At 39.6% G+C, this 18,430-nt stretch overlaps 1 protein-coding gene across 1 annotated transcript in view; it reads right to left on the minus strand.

Moving 5' to 3' along the window:
- PSMB2 (proteasome 20S subunit beta 2) overlaps nt 1-18,191 on the minus strand; it is a 33,925-nt gene extending 15,734 nt beyond the window's left edge. Inside the window, exons 1-3 of the mRNA XM_020983694.2 lie at nt 17,964-18,191; nt 12,162-12,284; nt 8,939-9,009 (exon numbers count right to left, since the gene is read on the minus strand). Coding sequence (XP_020839353.1) covers nt 8,939-9,009; nt 12,162-12,284; nt 17,964-18,054 — 285 coding nt within the window. The 5' untranslated portion in view covers nt 18,055-18,191. The remainder of the gene's footprint in view (nt 1-8,938; nt 9,010-12,161; nt 12,285-17,963) is intronic.
- Nucleotides 18,192-18,430: the final 239 nt, after the last annotated feature.

Consider the following 18,430-nt stretch of genomic DNA (forward strand, 5'->3'; position numbering starts at 1 on the left):
CTAAATCTTGTCCTATGCTCTCTCTCCTTGGTACATTTACATTTTCCATTTCTCCAGTCCTAGAACTGGCTCCCTTCATTTCCCTATTAAAAATGTCTCATTTTAACACCTAGCTCAAGAAGCTCTCCTTACATGGAAGTCTTCCCTGACCCTTCTAGTGAGAAGTGATTCCTCCCCTCTTTCAATCTCTCATACTGTGTGGCCTATCCAATGCACTTCAGCATATTCTAACTTGTATTACAGGGTGGTTTTTTGTTTTTTCATACCTTGCCCTTTCTATTAGAGTATAAACTCCTTGAAGACAAGGATTTTGCCTTACTTCATCTTTATATACCTAATGACAAGGCCAGCATATAGTACCAAGTAAACACTTAATTGCAGTAGAGTCTAGGTGAGAGGTCCAACAGAGCCTTAATAGGCATTTTGATATTACTGTCATTCTCCAAAAAGAAAAGGATGCCCACTGGCCTAGTCTAGCCAAAGCAAATCCTGAGAGTATGCTGATATATATATATATATATAAGCTGCTTGTAACCAACTAAGTACTTCAGACTTACATCAGTAGGCAAGATGAAGAGCCCAAGGAATCATATGCACAAAAAGGGAATTTAATGTTTAAATATAACACACCAAAACTCTTCTAAATATATATATATATTTAGCTTTAATCTTTTGCTAGAGCTTAACCCCTGAATAACTAAAAGTTAGGGCTTAAATTCGTTCAAATGATAAAAATATATGAAGCAAAGGGGGCTATAAACTTGTGTGCTTGCTACCTGACATTTATTCTCCAAAATGGCTTCCAAAAACTATGCAAAAGGAAGATTTTCATGTCAAGTTAGCTGTTTTTTCTGAGGACCTCACTCTATATTACTTGTGTTCTATTCTACATTACTATGCACATGGATTCCACAAAGGCAGGAACGACTCCATTCATTTCTATCACATCTAGTCCAGAGGGCTATGCTCAGTGTAAGCAATTACTAAAGAGGTATGAATCAAATAGCGGAAGATCATTCCAACTGCAAATTGGGAAGGACAAGCGGTAAAACGGAGCCATTCTCAAAGCTGCAAGCTGTGAGGACAGGATACAGTTCTGCTTTGTGAAGTAAATACCAAGCACCTATGGAACTGGTCATTTCCACAAGAGAAGGAATGAGCACTCACCTCTGCTTGTGGGCTTGCTGATGGCACACCTGGAGGCTGGTGATAGTTCTATCCTACCACCATGGCCACAAAGGATATGGAATGGAGTGGATGCTAGCAGCAATATCCCTTTGCTTCTCAACATCTCAAATTTCTATAGCACTTGATTGTTACAAAGTATTTCACATGCATTATCTCACTTGATTCTCACAAGAGGCCCATGAGGTACACAGTTTAAGCATCATTACTTCCATTTTGTAGCTAATGAAACTGAGGCATAGAAGTTAAATGTTCTATCCCTGGTCACAGGACTGGTAAGTAGTGGAGCTGGGACTCAACTCCAGATTCTCTGACTTCAAGTCCAACACTCTTCATGAAAGCACACTGGCCATTTAGATGCAAGAAACAAGGAATTTATTGCCACATCTGTAGTGGCCTACACGACTCTGGAAAAGTCACTTGTCCTGGCCAGGTAACTCTTGAAGATTAAATCATGTTGCTTATCTGCATTCTTTAGTGAGAATTTACTCCCTGGAAGGTTCTTACACCAATGAAATCGCCACTTCAGAAAAACCACAAAAATAGAGGTAGACATTTTTCTTTGAATTGATGGCTTTCCAAAGCTTCAGATTCCTGCATCTTCTGCAGCATGTGAAATATTTCCAAACATAAACAATTTTATTCACACCAAATCAAGAAGTCAAGGAACATGTGAAAGTGTAGCAACGCTTAACTGAATCAAAATAAACCTTAAGCTTTCAGAAGGATGTAAAGATAATTAAAAGCATCAGATGCAGTTGAAACTATTGCTAGTAGCAGCTCAGAAAATGAGACAATTAGACAAAGATTTCTATAGCAAAAGTAGTCAAATTCAGTGAGTTTCAGGGTTTTCTTCCCTCTTCCTTCCTCCACTTCATATCTAAAAATGGGTACAGAACTTAGGAGTCAGAAGGCCTGTGTCATTATCTGGAATATCTCACTTACTTACCACCTATGTGACACCGGGAAATTCTCTTTTCTTTTCTAAGTCTAGGTTTTCTCATTTGTAAAATAAGGTTGAACCAGATTATCATTAAAGTCCCACCCTACTCTACTCTCATATACTGTGATCCTGCCTTTCCTTGACACTGGGGCAAGTCATTTTCTATGGGTCTCAGTTTCCTTTTCTGCAAAGGAAGAGGATTGTGTTGAATGCTTCCTAAGATCCCCAACTACTCTCAAATGCAGTCATTCTAAGGCCTAAAAAGGACACTAAAATCAAAGACCATATGTATTTCAATTTCCTGAAAAATCTGATTTATTGTGTTGTTATTTTAATTGTTCATGGTTTCAAAATTTCTGGAAATTTTATAACTCTGACCATTACTAATCCTGAGTTTGCTTAACTCACTTATTAAAACTGGAACCACATGGTAATTAGAAGAGTTTCAAAATCTAATGACTTGAGATACAACAGGGCACAGCTGCCTTATTATACCAACTAGTTAACACAGTATTTGTTTTCGACATTAATTTCACTTGCTAATCAAAAATACTGCTTTAAACTCAGCAAATGACTGTATCCAATGGCAAAAACAAATGAAATATCTGCAAAAGGGCCATTTTGGTTCTTTTTCCATTAAATATTAACTTATGGGGAAAATGTACCCATCCACACCCCTTATGAGCTAATTCTAAATTTTACAGCCAGACACCACGCTTTATGACAGAACTGTACGCCAGAAGGAAGGGCTAGTGAGCAATGAATGTTAAGCAGGAATATACATAACGATGAGGATGTTACTTTAATGCTGACTCATCTACATGAGCCAAATATCTAGCTGACATTACTGTGGAAGGTGACTGGGACAGCAGGTACACCTGCTGAAAAATACCAACTTGTGCCAATTAAATGTAAAGTAATGTGTACACTGATAAATCCACAGACAGAAATGGACAACTTCTAGTTGGATAATGACAAGCAAATAATCTACATGAAATTCTCAGGCAGCACGCCACCCTATCCATCCCAGGAGACCTGGCTTAATATATTGAACACAATCCACTTCCACAGCTTAACTGGCCATGAGTACTCACATTCTACCTGAAGAGAAAGTGACTCCCTGGCCATGGGGAAGTGAGTAAATACTGGAGGCACTTCAGCCTGTAGATGCAAGATGTTTAGCTTAACATATTGCTAACAGTATCAGTCACAGATTGCTGGTTGTGCAGTAGGTTGTATATGATCAATACTGAAAACAAAATCATGACCAGCCACGGAAGACTTTTCTCTTCCCTTGATTTCCTTTTGGACTGGCTCCCATCCTCCTAATTCAAATGTACAGCCTCAAGATGGAAGCATGCGACAACTTATCATTTGTGACAAACGTTTGCAAAACAATATAATTCTCTTATTAAGTTAAGCCAACACCCTCTGATGCTTCAGGATACAGCCATCCTCAAGACACGCTATTTAAAAACAAAACAACCCCCCCCCCCAAAACAATACAGGTTTCAGTAGGAAACATAGCTAAAGCAGTCACCTTATGACTGATAAGAAAAAGCTGTCTCTCTTTGAAGACAGGAAGGTCTTTACTAGCAAGGTGACATTATAGGGCAACATAATTTCAACCCTCCAATGGGATAATTCTACTCAATGAGGAACCAGGGGTTCTCTGCTCTCAGTAGGCATTCAACTGGGTAGCACATACATGCTCTCTAAGTGAGAAAGCAACACCTTCTCACATACAACCCCCTGGAGAGGGATGGGGAAGAGCAGGAGGGAGAACTTTACACCTGCAAACTCTTAACTATCAGCAATAAGGGTTGGGAAAAACATCACATTAAAGAAAAAGGAGGAGGGTGGGAGACTCCTAGATAAGCCAGCAGCTTTCAGAGACAAGTCACTTTAGACATTTTATTACTGTGTCAAATCAACATACATATCAACATGTATAGGACTAGGCAAGTTACAAAGACAGGAAAAGCAAAATGTATTTAAAAGGGTTACTGTTCAAAATCTCATTTCCCCAGGAGAAAAAACACTGTTTAAGTGCAAAATGCTGTCACATTAAGCCATCTCCAATTCAATGCACATCTGTCCCCATATAGCTGGATAAAAAAATTAGCCCACTAAAAATATCAGTGGCATCTCCAGTGGGGTTAACATAAGCTGCTCCCAATCCTAAGAGGTTCCCTATGGGAAATGACCTGGGCCTGCACATATGTTCTGCAGAGGGCTTTTCAAACTGACAAAACAAGCTTATCTCTAACGTGCATTTATAACACAAGTATGTGCTTCTGTAATTCCACTTGGATGATACTATTCAAAATACTTCCTATTAAGAAAGAAATAGGAGGAATAGATGGTCTCACAAAGAAGTCATGCCAACCTAAGAATCTAGTACTAGGCCAAGAGTGGGGAAGTGGGGAGGCTGCTGTTCAGGGTCAGGAGGTCAGAAGAACCATGCTCACTTAGGGATTTTGAGAAATCTCATCTGGTTTTTTCCTCTTTCTGCCACTGAAAGTAAGCTAACTCTGACAGTCAAGATGCCCTGGCTGGGTGGCAGTAGAAATGGTGTCAAAGGCTGCCATTTGCTCCCAGGCACTGCCATCTGTAACAGCACAGAGTTCTGTCTCCGGTAAATAAACACATCTGCCTTTGCCAGTGTCCTCCCTACTGTGCTGCCCATCTGGAGCAGGTGAGCTGGAAGGCAAGCCTGGGCACGGGGCAGACGGGGGTGAGCACAGAGGATCAGGCCTCGAGGGAGATGGCACGTAGAGGAAGAAGGCAGTGCTGCGTCATGTCACATCCTGCTAACTGTGTTTGCCAAAAAGCATGTTCAATTACTCTCGTTAGTGATGTTTTTAATCACATGTAACAAATGGCTGCTGGTGGTGAGGGGACAGGACATGTAAAGTCAAGGTTTCTTTCACCTGTGCCATCTGTTCACAAGGTCACAAGACTTCTCTGACACCAACAAACAATCTCTTGGGCAACCAACAGACAAATCTTTTGTGTGAGCCACAGGAGGCATGAGGATGGCACAACTGCTCTGGTGGCCAATACAGAGACTTAATCTTATAGCAGCCAGGGCAATAGTCACATGGTTCTTTCAGGGCTAGAGATCACATGTCATATAATAATGACCACGGCAAATCTAATCCTGAAACAGACACAATCTATGGCCATTTTTTGAAATATCTAATACCTGTAGATCTCATGACTATTCTTTCAACTTTCAAGGAATCACAGGAGTGTTTGCTGGCTTGGGATAAGATTTGTAAAAGAGGATGAGATTTTCCTGGTTTTTCTTCATTGCTATCATTTACACTTACCACATTACAAGTAGCATGGGCCTATGACAAACTGGAATACTTTTGACAATCAATAGGTTTCTAAAAAGGCACTGGGGTGTGCTTGGTAGCAGTATATGTAACAGAGAACAGTGGATATAAGACATTTTAATTAGAATATATGTATATCAAGTACTGCTTGCTATCTCAAACTTTGCCAACAATGCTACTTTACTACAAGGGCATTGAATTTTGCTAATTTATACCTGAGTCTTCCTATCTTTGAAAGGGAAATAAGTTCTTTAAAGAATACCTTGAGGGTATTCAGATGAGCTATTCTAAATGTGTCATATTATTAATTTCAAATAAGAAATGAAAATTTACTATTGCCATAAAAAGTAATGGAAAATCAAAACAAGCCTCTGAGCTTTTTTTCTTACCTTCTGTATACTGTCAAGCATGTCTACAAGAATCATTATGAAGTTGTTCTAAAAAAATCAGTCTCGTTAAAGAGCTGACCAGCAGGTGTTTGATGATGGAGTAATTTAGCATCAATAGTGGAATCAGAGAGAGGCAGAAGCAAAGCATTTCCAGGGGTGGAAGGACCTCAGAGGTCATCTAATCCGACCCATACCTGGATAAGAATCTTCTCTAAGAGACCCCAGGAGTGGCCAACCAACCTCTGTGTGAAAAGCTCTAGTGGCAGGGAAGCCACCACACCTCTGGGGGCAGCCCACCCCTCCCATTCTATTATAGCTGGATACTTCTAATTGTTAAAACTTTCTCCTTTCTGCAGCCCCTACCGACCAGCCTAATTTCTCTTCTTTCTTTTATTTATTTTGGTGAGGCAACTGGGGTTAAGTGACTTGCCCAGAGTCACACAGCCAGTAAGTGTTAAAAGTATGAGGCCGAATCTGAACTCAGGTCCTCCTGACTCCAGGGCTGGTGCTCTATCCACTGGCCACCTAGCTGCCCCACCCCCCCTCAAATTTCTCTTCTACAGGACAGCCTTTCAAATATTTAAGTATACTGTCCCACATAGTTCAATGTCTCCTCCCAGCCCAAGTCAAATCCGAGCCTAAAGGCTTTGAAAATAAACTTTTGAAACTTTTTCACCCTTTCCCACTTTGAGGAAACTTGCTATCTCAGAAGGAAACATTTATATGTTTAATAATAATCACGCAAATTTAACATTATGTAACAATTTCATATTATGTAAATAACACAATTATGTTTATAAGTTTATTAAACAAAGGAAAGACTGCTTGCATTTTGCCTTCTAAGTCCAAACCTAAAGGTCTCATTTCTGATTTTCCGACTCTTCTTTTTTGTTTTTCCATTCACGTGCCATCATTCCTCTTTCTCCAATTCTTGCACTGCCACACCTTCACATTCCCGAGTCTCCTCTTCTTCGCAAAAGTCTTCTAATGTTAAGCACACACTGACATTTTAGTAGCCATTTATTAGTCTGCATCAGCCCATCCTCAACCATAGGATCCCCAGAGCTGAGAATCTCTTTTTTATTTTCAATAAAAATGTTCAAAAGTTGACTCAAAATATCAAATCCCTCATGCCAGTAATTAAAAATATAATCCACTTAGCTATAATGACTGGTCATTCCAAAATGCATTTCTTATCCTAGAGCTTGGACACCTGTAAAACTCTCTGCTGACAGTTGCCATACCAAAATTTATCCCTTATAAACACCACTGGTTCTTCTCTCCCTCCCCCACCCCATTACTAAAGCTCCATGTCACTGTCTACAAAGGAGATTCTTTTGCTAAGTACATCAAACGTCTTAGCTGCTAGAAGATTAAATGGATCCACTGCATTTGCATTGCCAGTCTTATCTCGATTTTAAAAGGAGCTTAATTCACTTATTAATACCAGGGTATTTACAACAAAATGTTTATTGTGCCTAAAGGTGTAATTTGGAATTTGCCTGATAAGTCAGAGAGATATTTTACAAAGCAAGTCACATCTTACATTCTGCTAAATATCACAAGGAACTTCTGCATGGCTGGGATTTGGACTCATTTTCCAATTATGAAAGTGAAAGAGGTAATGTTTTTGGGTTTTCATTTAAGTCCTCTGAATTTTCCTACTCCCCCATCTAATGTAACCCATAATTGAATTTTTGTTTCCATTCGAGTCTAGAACTCACCTAGTATTCAAACTAACACTCAGAGAAAGAGAAGCTCCATTTCTCAAGAGAATCCCAGAAAGAAGTGTTATGAGGAACAAAAATACATGACCCTGAAGAGCTGCAACATCATCTCCTTAGACTTGACTACAAAGCATCTGCCCAATTTGTTTTTATAACTGCAACAGGTAATTTAAGCAGCTGCACAATATGAGCTCACGTGGCAGATAATATTGAAATTGTTCCAAACCAAACCACACAATCTGGCCTAGGCATAAGAAAACACACCATTACCAAGATTTTTGAGGTACTGGTGAAGATGCACACATTTTATAAGCTAAAAGATAAAAAGATATAAAAAGGGCAAAAGCTAGGACTGACCAAGAGAAGAAAGTCATCACCCCCAAGAAGTTACAGCTTCACACTTGTGGTTGAGGACTTTGTGTACATCTCAGGCTTGTTTCAGACTTGCCATAGAACCTTGGGCAAGTCCTATGCCATTCTGTTGTCTCCTACTTATCAATTAAACAGAGTCAAGCACCACTGGCCTCAATGGGATGCTGCCTAGATTAAATTAAGGAAAATGCTTTTTTGTGAAAACCATATGAATGGGAACCATTAAAATCTCTTTTCTTAGCACTCTTCTGTGCTTAGTAAGTTTTCTAGACTTTATAGATGAAAAAACAAGGGGCAGTGAGGTCATATGCTAAAAATGCAGCTATACGGTCCCTTAAGGGAGGGAAAATACATATTATAGCAATCACACATGCTTTCCTGGCAACATTCTATAAGGTGGTTACACACAATCCTCATGCATTCAAAAGCTAACAGTGTATTTTGAAAAGTGGAAGAGACACAAACTAAACTAGTGACATGGCCAGAACCCAATGGAGGAAGGCCAGTTCCAGATGGTGACAGTCGTAGAAAAATTCATATAAGACTAAGAATTTCAACATCAGTGACAGGGATAGCTACTTGCTTATAAGTCTGGCAGGAATGAAAACTCGGATAATTTAAGGGCTTAGACACAGCTTACCTGTACTGTAGGGATTTTAATTATATGATAGAAACAAGTTAATTAGTGCACAGTTCAAAAATAAAGCCCACCCCAAAATATATCAAGTTATGGTGTGTTCTGCCTAAAGCTGTCACTCAGGTGGACTGTGTGGGGTGCTTTCCAGATTTCACCTAAAAAATTTGTAGAAAACACAGAACAAATCTAAAGAAAGAAAGACCAAAACTGTGCCAAAGGGGAAAGTTGCATCAAGGTGAAGCAATACATACAGACTACTTGTGTGGAGAAGGAGATTTGCAAATAGGAAAGAAAATCCTCCCTTCCCCTAATATTTAGCCTTGCCTATCTATACTCCTTACCCGACTCCGGAGGTAATCAGCCAGATTTCGACGTGTGAAGTTAGCTGCTGCTGTGGGAGACAATTCATACCCTAGTGGAGGAGACAAAAATTCAGACTTGCATTGAAGTTAAATGGTTAAATACAGTCAAATTTCACACTCTCCAATGTCTAATATTCAAAATACAGAACCACACTATTAAAAAGTTATGAACGGACTTTAATGGTCATTTTGTCTAACATTCCAGGTAGGAATCCTCTCTATGTCATCCCTGACAGATGATCATTAGCCCTAAAAACCCACAGTGATGAGAAACCCAATCTTATAAAAAAGTCATTAGTGGACAATTCTTAACTATTAGAAATCCAATTCTTACACCCGACCACAATCTGCCTCTTTGAAACCTGGTCTTCCTAACTCTATCCTATAACGTCTAATACTTTCTCCATATACTAGCCCTACAAAGACATAGAGGTAACCTTTCCTGTAACCCTATCATACCTCAAGTGCTTTCTTTATCACACTCTTTTAGCCATTCCAGATACATAAAGTAAACAGTTTTGAGTATTAAAATAGTGGCAAATCATATTCAATTCGATCACTAGAGGAGACAAGATATAAAATAATAAAATAAGGTATGCTCATGTTAGATAACTTTTTTTTTTTTGGCTAGGAAATGGGGTTGAGTGACTTGCCCAAAGTCACACAGCTAGCAAATATCAAGTGTCTGAGGTCGGATTTGAACTCAGGTCCTCCTGACTCCAAGGAAGGTACTCTATCCACTGTATCACTTAGCGGTGCCCCCCAATTAGGTTACAATCTAACAAGACAGAGAACAGAACACAATATTGCTGCTAAGGTCTTAACAGTATGCAAGATACCGTGTGTCTAGCACTTTCCCTTGCTTGACACTTTTCTATTATACAGGCTATGGCTCAGCTTTTTGGGCAGTCACACCAGTAATAGTGAACTGTCAGTCAACTAAAAGCCCTAATCCTTTTTTTACATAAACTGTTAAGCTAAGTCGCTCCCATTTTTTGCTTGTACAATGATTCTTTAAAAATTGAAATCTAAGACTTTACATATATTCCTGTTAAATACATTTCATTAGTTTATCAGGTGTGAAGAACCTGTGGCCTTCTAGGTCCTTGAGCAACCCTTTGACTAAGTTCAAGTTTTACAGAACAAATCCTTTTATTAAGGGGATTTGTTCTATGAAGTTTGGATTCAGTCAAAGGGCTGCGCTATAGGTTCATTATTCCAGCCTGTTGAAATTTTTGGCTTCTTCCTCTGTCATTCAATTTATTAGTTATCTCTCCCATATTCATGTTATCCATAAATTTGATAAGCAAGTCTGTCTTTTTCCAAATTGCTGATAAAAATGATGAACAAGAAGAAGGGCCAAGAACAGAGTAGCCATGAAATTCAAATACAAACCTCCTTCTAGGTTTACAATGAATAATCTAATAATCAAACACTCTCTTGGTATGTTATTTAATTAGCTACCAATCTATTTAACTGTACTGTCATCCAGCCCACACTTCTTCTATCCTGGCTACAAAGAAATTCAGACCAGAAAAACATGAAAGAAACATGCTGTCTTTTGTTTATCAAGATGAGGTCACTGATCCACCCTGGGTAGGGCATCATGGACTCTGAGCTGTTTTTCTAAGGGTAGGGGCAGAGATGGGCTTTCTTGCCCCTTCCCCTTGTGAAGGTGAGAATAGTGAAGTCTGCAGCCACAGTAAGAATAATATGAATTGATCTGTAAGGGCATCAAATCCACAAACTTGTTTAAAGTCACCAGTGTGATCACCTTCTGTACTGTATGGTTTCATTCACTCAAGAAACGAGACACAAACATATGTAAGCATAAGAGGAACGAGAAGTTTCAAGAGGCAACTTGAAAAGTTTATTATAAAAGAATCAATCTAGGAAAGAAATGGGATATTGGGACATCTTTAGAAATGACTTACTTTTAGAAAAAAATAACACTTTAAACATAAAACCATTAGTTTGGAGAATGTTAAAATATACATGAAGAAATTTTAAAAACTGATTTTCTAATAATTTAAAAACAGACGCTATTAGACTAAAACTATCCAATAATTAGGACAGGAAAGAAAAATATTGTTGGAGATACTATTCATCTACAGAAAAAGAAAATTATTCTTTTTTTCCCCCAATTCAACAAAAATTTATTAAATGCCTGGTCTATGACAAGCACTGTGATAAACAAAAAAAAGGAGCTCATTCTTCAATTCATCTGAGGATATGAGCTTCACATATGTTACCCAAGCCCGTTGCTCAGAAAGTTATATTAATGCATCTTACTGAATACTTTTGTAAAGAATTAACAGATGCTTTAATATGTAAATCAAATTCCTTTCCAGTTCACATCTCAACAATATACCTGTGAATAATTCAAGGTCTAGAAAAGTTTTCCCTGCTGCGATGCCCTTACAAAGTGCTTTGTGCCTGAAAGCTGGCCTTTCCTATTAGACAAGAGCCCTGGCCTCGAAAACATCAGCACCTCTTAGTCCTTGTCTTTCTAAACACTATTTTTCTATCCACTTCATACGTCTGACTACAAATGTTACACTGCAGACTCTGGAATTTCTTTTTTATATAATGAGGTTAGCTAGCTTCACAAAAGAGCATTAAGGATTACTAAACATATCAAGTCAAGGAGCCTGTCAGATCCTGGCTTCATATCATCTTGTAGGTCTAATCTCGTCATCATTTCTTAGGCCTGAATGGGGTTTCATCTCACCACTGCTCACTCATACCCTGACTATGAGGCCTAGTTTCCTAAAGTTTGATGTAGAGAGCCAGACTAGGTATGTTAAGGGGCAAAACTTCCTGATGTCCACTGTTCTTTTTATTAAAATCAGAAACGTAACACTGAATATCAATATAAACAGTTAAATTAAGTGATTTCAACCCAAGTATAACATTTTTAAGTGACGCAAGTCTCTTGTCAGTAGTTGATTTTTTAAATCAGTTTTTATTTCATCGCAATCAAGCAAGCATTTTAGTATTAAGAAGCAGCAGCAATAAGATAAGATAAACTTACGCAATCAACTAATCTTATAAATAACAGGTGCTAAATAACCATTTGCTGATGAGAAATTCAAGTGAACAGGTCAGGCCTTTACCTTCAAGCACTCCCAAAGACTCAACTTCCTCAGTCTACGAATAGGAAACGCCAGGGCACAGAAGTCCTGCTCTGAGGACTACCTACCATTGCGCATCTTGTAGAGCTGCACATTTTTCTGAATGTATTCAGCAAACTGCACAGTGTCTCCAGCCTCTCCAACACACAGAAGTAAGATCTTCTCACTCATCTTAAACATCTTGTCATGATCTGTTCAGAAAATAACAACACATTCACCATCACAAATCATGTACAAGTCCAACAAATGCAAACCCTAAGCAAAAACAGACCCTTAAAAAGACAATATTTTCTACAATGTTAGGCAGCATTCACATCCCTCATGGCATGCCTTCAAGAATAAGCACACTTCACTGATGTCATCTGCCACTGGAAATTACACAGAACTTCCAGAAGCAACAAATACAAATCAGAAATACTTTTATATATTCAGGACTCAATCACTGAAGGGAATCGCAGGAATTATGCCAAAAGTGTGAAAACAATCCTTCAGCTCATGATAACCAATGCCTTGGGAATTTCTTCAAGAGGTCAAATCAAGCTTTAGTTTTGAGGAGATAAGGTAGGGACAGAATTTGAAGGTGCAAAGAGAAAAGTGATGCTACATCTAAATTAAGAAGACATCAAAAGAAAATGACGTTTGAAAAGGTAAAAGAGTAACTACTGATGGAAATTTGTGGAGAAATAACTGAAAATATAGATCACTATAAAAACCATTAACTAATATCACCCCCAAAGCATACACGAAAGAGAAACTTAACAACAAATCAGATAAAAATACTTTCCAAAAAAATTCAAATAGTCAAATCTTATTTGGTTATTCCAGATTCTTGTTCAGATTAGAGAGAAATCAACATTCAGGCAGCCATTAGTGCCTAAGGAACATAACTTCTCACATTCAAGCTGGGGCTTCAGTAAAACATAATCTCCCTATCCGACTCTCACTTTCACTTTCAATTTTTCAAATACTGCTGAATAATCTTCCCTGGAAGACATGTTTCATGTTTGAAAGCTTCTGAAATGTCCCAATCCTTTAATAGGATTTGGAGAGCATAATGCTGCTGCTAAACAGTTTTGAAAATATTTGAGTGTTGAAACTGCCATTAATATGGCTGGGTAGGGCTAGAGGGAAACACGTGAAATGTAAATGCAAAATTACTAATATGTGGCCTCAAGGTCATATCTGTATGGACTGGAAATACAGAAAACCTAACTATGTTTGTTACACAGGCTGAAGGAGCCTGTCAGTTTGCAAAATAAGTTTAATATTTTTTGTCATAACTTAGAAAAGAAAAGCTAGATTTCCAATTTTTCCTATTTTTCATTGCAAAATCAACTTAAACAAGTAAAAAGTTATTTGTTAGGTACCTACAGTGTGCCCAGAACTGTATGAGGAACCATAGGAGATATAAAAATATAAGGATTTGCCATGACTTACACACCTCAAAGAACTACCACAGTGCAGTAGGCTCTAGCCCAGGCTCTGCAGCACTTAGCTATGTGAACTTAGGCAAATAAATAAAATGCAGCTAGCAAAGGAGGGAGAAGGGGAAGAGGAAAGGGAGAAAGAAGAGGATATGTGATTTCACTGGCATAGAGAATTACCAGTGAGATAACTGTCCTGAAACTATATTAGGCTTAGACAGTTGCCCGAGACACTAAAAGATGGAGACTTGCTCTGGATCACACTGCGAGAACATTTCAGAGGCTGACTGTGAACCTAGTCATGCATTCCTGAGTCTGAGGCCAGCTCTTAATTCACCATACCTCACCTCTCAAAGGATCATGGAATCAAAGATTCAGAGCTGGAAAGGACCTTCCAGGTCACTGAGTCCCATCCTTCATTTTACAGATGAAAAAACCAAGGTCAAAAGGGATAAATGACTTTCCCAATCTTAAAGGATTGTTCAGGATCAAATAAGAACATAGATAAATAGTTACAAAGTACTATATAAATCTAAGGTATTTACATTATTACAATGAAGTATAAAGTATATACAGTCTTTCAGTAATGTAAGATTTCAAAGAATGGAAAAATCAACTAGATTATTGCAGCAACAATCAGGGTAACTTGCAAGCATCTCCATCAACTACTAGACAGACCAAAGATATATAGTATTATAGTATACATAATATGCTAAGGTAACAAAAGCGTGATATAGGACCTTGAACAAGCAATTGGGTCTTCCTTCATTTTAGGAAATCAGTCATCTTTTGGGAATTATATCTAACTTACATTGAAAATATGCTGGCAATACAGCAGGTGACACTGACACCCAACAGAATAGTTTGACTGAACCAAGATGGCAAGTCAAAGCAAATCCAAGTTCCATTTTTCAACACTTTAGCTTACCTGACAAAATAGTAATTATAAAATATTCTAGGTGAGAAAACACAAAAGCCCTCAAGCTCACATTCTAACAAATCAGGCCTGCAAAAAAATAGGGGGAAAATGGAGGAAGGTTATAGACGTGGTTTTATTCCTACACATCCTTTAAGATCCAGCTCAAAATCCTCTTTCCTCCCACAAATTCCATGGTCCACAAATAATCTCTCCATCTGCTGAGCTTCTGTGACACTTTTTATTTTTATTTTTTTTATTTTTAGGCAATTGGGTTTAAGTGACTTGCCCATGGTCACACACCTAGTAAATGTCAAGTGTTTGGTCTGAGACTGGACTTGAACTCAGGTCCTCCTGACTTCAGGGCCAGTGCTCTATTCACTTTGCCACCTAGCTGCCCCTCTGTGACACTTTTTATTTGTACACTGTGATAACTCCAGGTACTGTTTAAATTTCTCTAGGTCCATGTTTCATTTTCTTAACTATACTGTAAATTCCTTCAGGGCTGGAGTTTTATTTCCTATAAAATCCAGCAGAGCTGGTATTAAATCAGTATCATTATTGTGACAGAAATGGGGATAAAATATATCTTACATTAATATAGCACATTTTACTTTTTCCAATGTGCTTTCCCTCAGCTAAATACTCCCACCAGTCCAGCGAAATAACTGAAGCCTGATTCACTAAAGGAAGTTGCTGTTTGCTAACTTATAACACCCTATTCTGTGAAAGTTTTTGTAACCACTCTTCTCCCCCCACACACATGCCCTCCAATTATAACATCTGTTCACCTTCATCTGATTCCTTAATATGACTTTTAACAAAAAAGGAATAAGGTTTCCTTTCTGAATTACAGAATCAAAGGATAATAGCAATCTTCTAATCCAAATTCTCCCCCACTACAGGAATTCCATTCCCAGCATCCCTGAGAGTTGCTCAGCCTCTGCTTGAGTACTTCCAATGACAGAGAAGTCACTACTTCATGAGGCAGCCTATTCTATTTTTGGGAAACCTATAAGTATTTAAAAATGCTTCACTTTATTGAACCCCCAAAGCAACCCTTCCTATAACTTTCAACCATTAGTTCCATTCTGTTCTCTGGAGTCCCACCCCCCCCCCCGAATCCATTTTTTACATACACAAACCTTTTGATTTTTGAAGACATATCATGTCATCCTCAAGCTTTATGTTTTCCAGTTCCTTTCATCTCCAATTCCTCTAGCAGTTCCTCAAATTATCTAGCTTTCATATCCCTCACCATCCTGGCCTGTTCCCTCTGGATGCACTCCAGTTTGTCAGCATCCATCTTAAGACGTAAAGCTCAGACTGGAACTCAAGGAGGATAGGAGAGGGAGAGAAAGAGAGAAGCAGGTGAACCACTGTGGGCACACTTTTTGTCTTTACTTGGGTAAAAGGATATTGGAAAAAGTGAAATGTGCCATATTAATGTGAGGTATTATTACTTACTATTCTCATTTAGTTATCACAGTTATGATACTGAGCACCAGCTATGTGCAAAGCATTGCTGAATATTGTGCATATGCATCTCTCCTGAAGCTGTGTCCAGTCTAAGAATATAACTTTCCTCAACAAGGGAGTATCATTCTAAGGTCAAAAATATCTATGATCCTAATTAAATCTTACTTCATGCTCAAATCACGTGGTGGACAAAGGACTTAACCTCTAAAGTACAAAGATTCAAGACCATGATATCTCTAGGGGGCAGGGGCGGGGGTGGGGAGAAGTATGTTCTCCAAGAGAAAAGTTCCCCAAATTAGGAAGCATTTTCATTTTTTATTTTTATCCATTTTACAGATATCTTGATAAAATGTCCATTAATATACCACTTTCAAGGTCCTACTCCATTAAACAGTAACATGTTCTGAATGAATGGAACTCAAGAAAAACCCTACAGGTCTTATTCTAACTATGTGATGAAAGAAAGAATAGTGAACCTTTAGGGCTTCAAGAAACTGAAGAACAATTTATTTATTCTTCACCAGAAAGCTGGATCTGGAGTCAGAAGAACTGCATTCAAACAAATCCCAGCCTTGCCAGTTACTAGCAGTGTTACCTCTAGCAGGTCCCTTCACTTCCCTTAGTTTCTTTACCTGTTAAATAGGGACTAAACGTGATCCCCTAAGATTCCTTCTAACTCTTAATGTAGACTCCTACGATTTGTGTTCAGCACCCCTAGCCATTTAAAAGCAATACTACCAAGTCATCCTTCAAATGACAATGTATCTATGATTAGTCATTTAAACAAAACTTGGTCTGGAAACAGCCCACTTACTTCCCTACCCTCCTTTTTTAAAGGACAAAGTGAAATAAATACCACAAAAATCTTGCCATTACTTTCTTTAATAGGGTGGTTACCACTTAAGTTACAACGCAATTCTCACTACTATGCCCACCCCACCTGAACTCAAAAACAAAAAAGTAGACCAAATCAATCAAGAGAGACTGTTGTTGGGGACAGAAAGAATGAGAATTGGATCCAAGAAGTCTGTAATTGAAACCCTACCTCTCACACAGTGTCTGTGTGACTCTTGGCAAGTCACTTAATCTCTTAGGGCTGTAGGCATGTAGTAAAAAAAAGTGTCCACCTGTACTGGAAGACGAGTTTGCTCACCCAGGAGTTCCCTATACCACTGAAATCACAGGTCCAGCCCCAATCCCTAGTCTCAGCTGTCAATAAAGAAGAGACAAAGTGGAGATGGAGGGGTGGGGGAGGAAGAAAGAGTTGCCTTGTTTTGCATCCCCATTGCTTAGCACAGTGACTGGCACGTAGTAAATAATATGTGTAAAATATTATTTTAGTAATTAATACATGTAATGATAGTAATTAATAAATGCTAGCTGACTGGAAAGAATTTGGGGCCGGATGTCAAGAAATTTGGGCTCTAAAACCTGCTCTTTCACCCAAGATCACTATGATTTTGGTTGTCATTTCCCTTTTCTGATTCTTCAAATACAAAACAGTGATGATACCTGCAGCATTACACAGAATTGTGAAGAAAAAGCCTCAAAAACGTCTTTTTATTTTATTATTAATAATAGTAAGACTATTAGAGTCGTTCCCTTCGCCAACATCCAAGATTCTGTCAGAGAGAGCTGCATCTGCAACATGACTTGAGCAAAGCACATATTTAGGTCTGGAAGGGAGTTCAAAGCTCTCATTTTACAGACAAGGAAACCTACAGGGAATAGGACCTGCGGTCCAAGGTCACACAGGAAGTCGCAGGGCTAGGTTTCCAATCCAGGTCTTCTGACTTCAGACTCAGAAGGAGTTTCCACAGCCCCCACGCTACATGCCCCAATCAGGGCACAAGGGAAACGGACGAGGCCGGAGGTGGCCGGGGAGAGCGCCGAGCTCCCTCCCTCCGACGGTCCCATTAACAGCATCCATCCACCGGCCTAGGCGCCTAAAGGGGAGAGGGCGGCAAGGTCCGCGGCGCCAGGAGCATCGCCTGGGCCCCTTTCCCTCCCGCCTTGTCCCCTCCGGCCGGGCTGGGCGCGGCCTCACTCACCGTCCTTCATCTGGATGATGTTGCTGGCGGCCACGCGGTCGGAGGCCACCAAGATGTAGTCGGGCCCCTGAATGCCGATAAGGTACTCCATGGCGGGCGGCAGGACAGGACGGGTCGCAGCTCGGGCCGGGCCTGCCTGCGGTTCCTTCTCACCGCCGGCTCACCGGTGAGACAGCACGGCGCAGGCTGACGGGGAGGAGGCACTGTCGCCGCCGCCGTCGCGCTCGGATGACGTCACGAGACCTCGCGAGAACTGCCAGTACCCAGCGCCTCTTGACCCCGGGAGAGGAGGATTACGCGACAGCTCGCTACAGCCCCGCGGGAAGAAACGGGGGGGCGTGGTTTAAGTAGGCCCGGTCCCGCCCTTTTTCGGCGCCACTGCCCTCGCGACCTGGGCTTGTCTAGCTCAGTCTGCTAATGTGTTGTAAGATACCTCAAGGCTAATTAAGTGCCCGTGTGCAAAACAC

Source organism: Phascolarctos cinereus, unplaced genomic scaffold, assembly GCF_003287225.1.
Source record: "Phascolarctos cinereus isolate Bilbo 61053 unplaced genomic scaffold, phaCin_HiC Scaffold_726;HRSCAF=1367, whole genome shotgun sequence".
NCBI classification, from domain to species: domain Eukaryota; kingdom Metazoa; phylum Chordata; class Mammalia; order Diprotodontia; family Phascolarctidae; genus Phascolarctos; species Phascolarctos cinereus.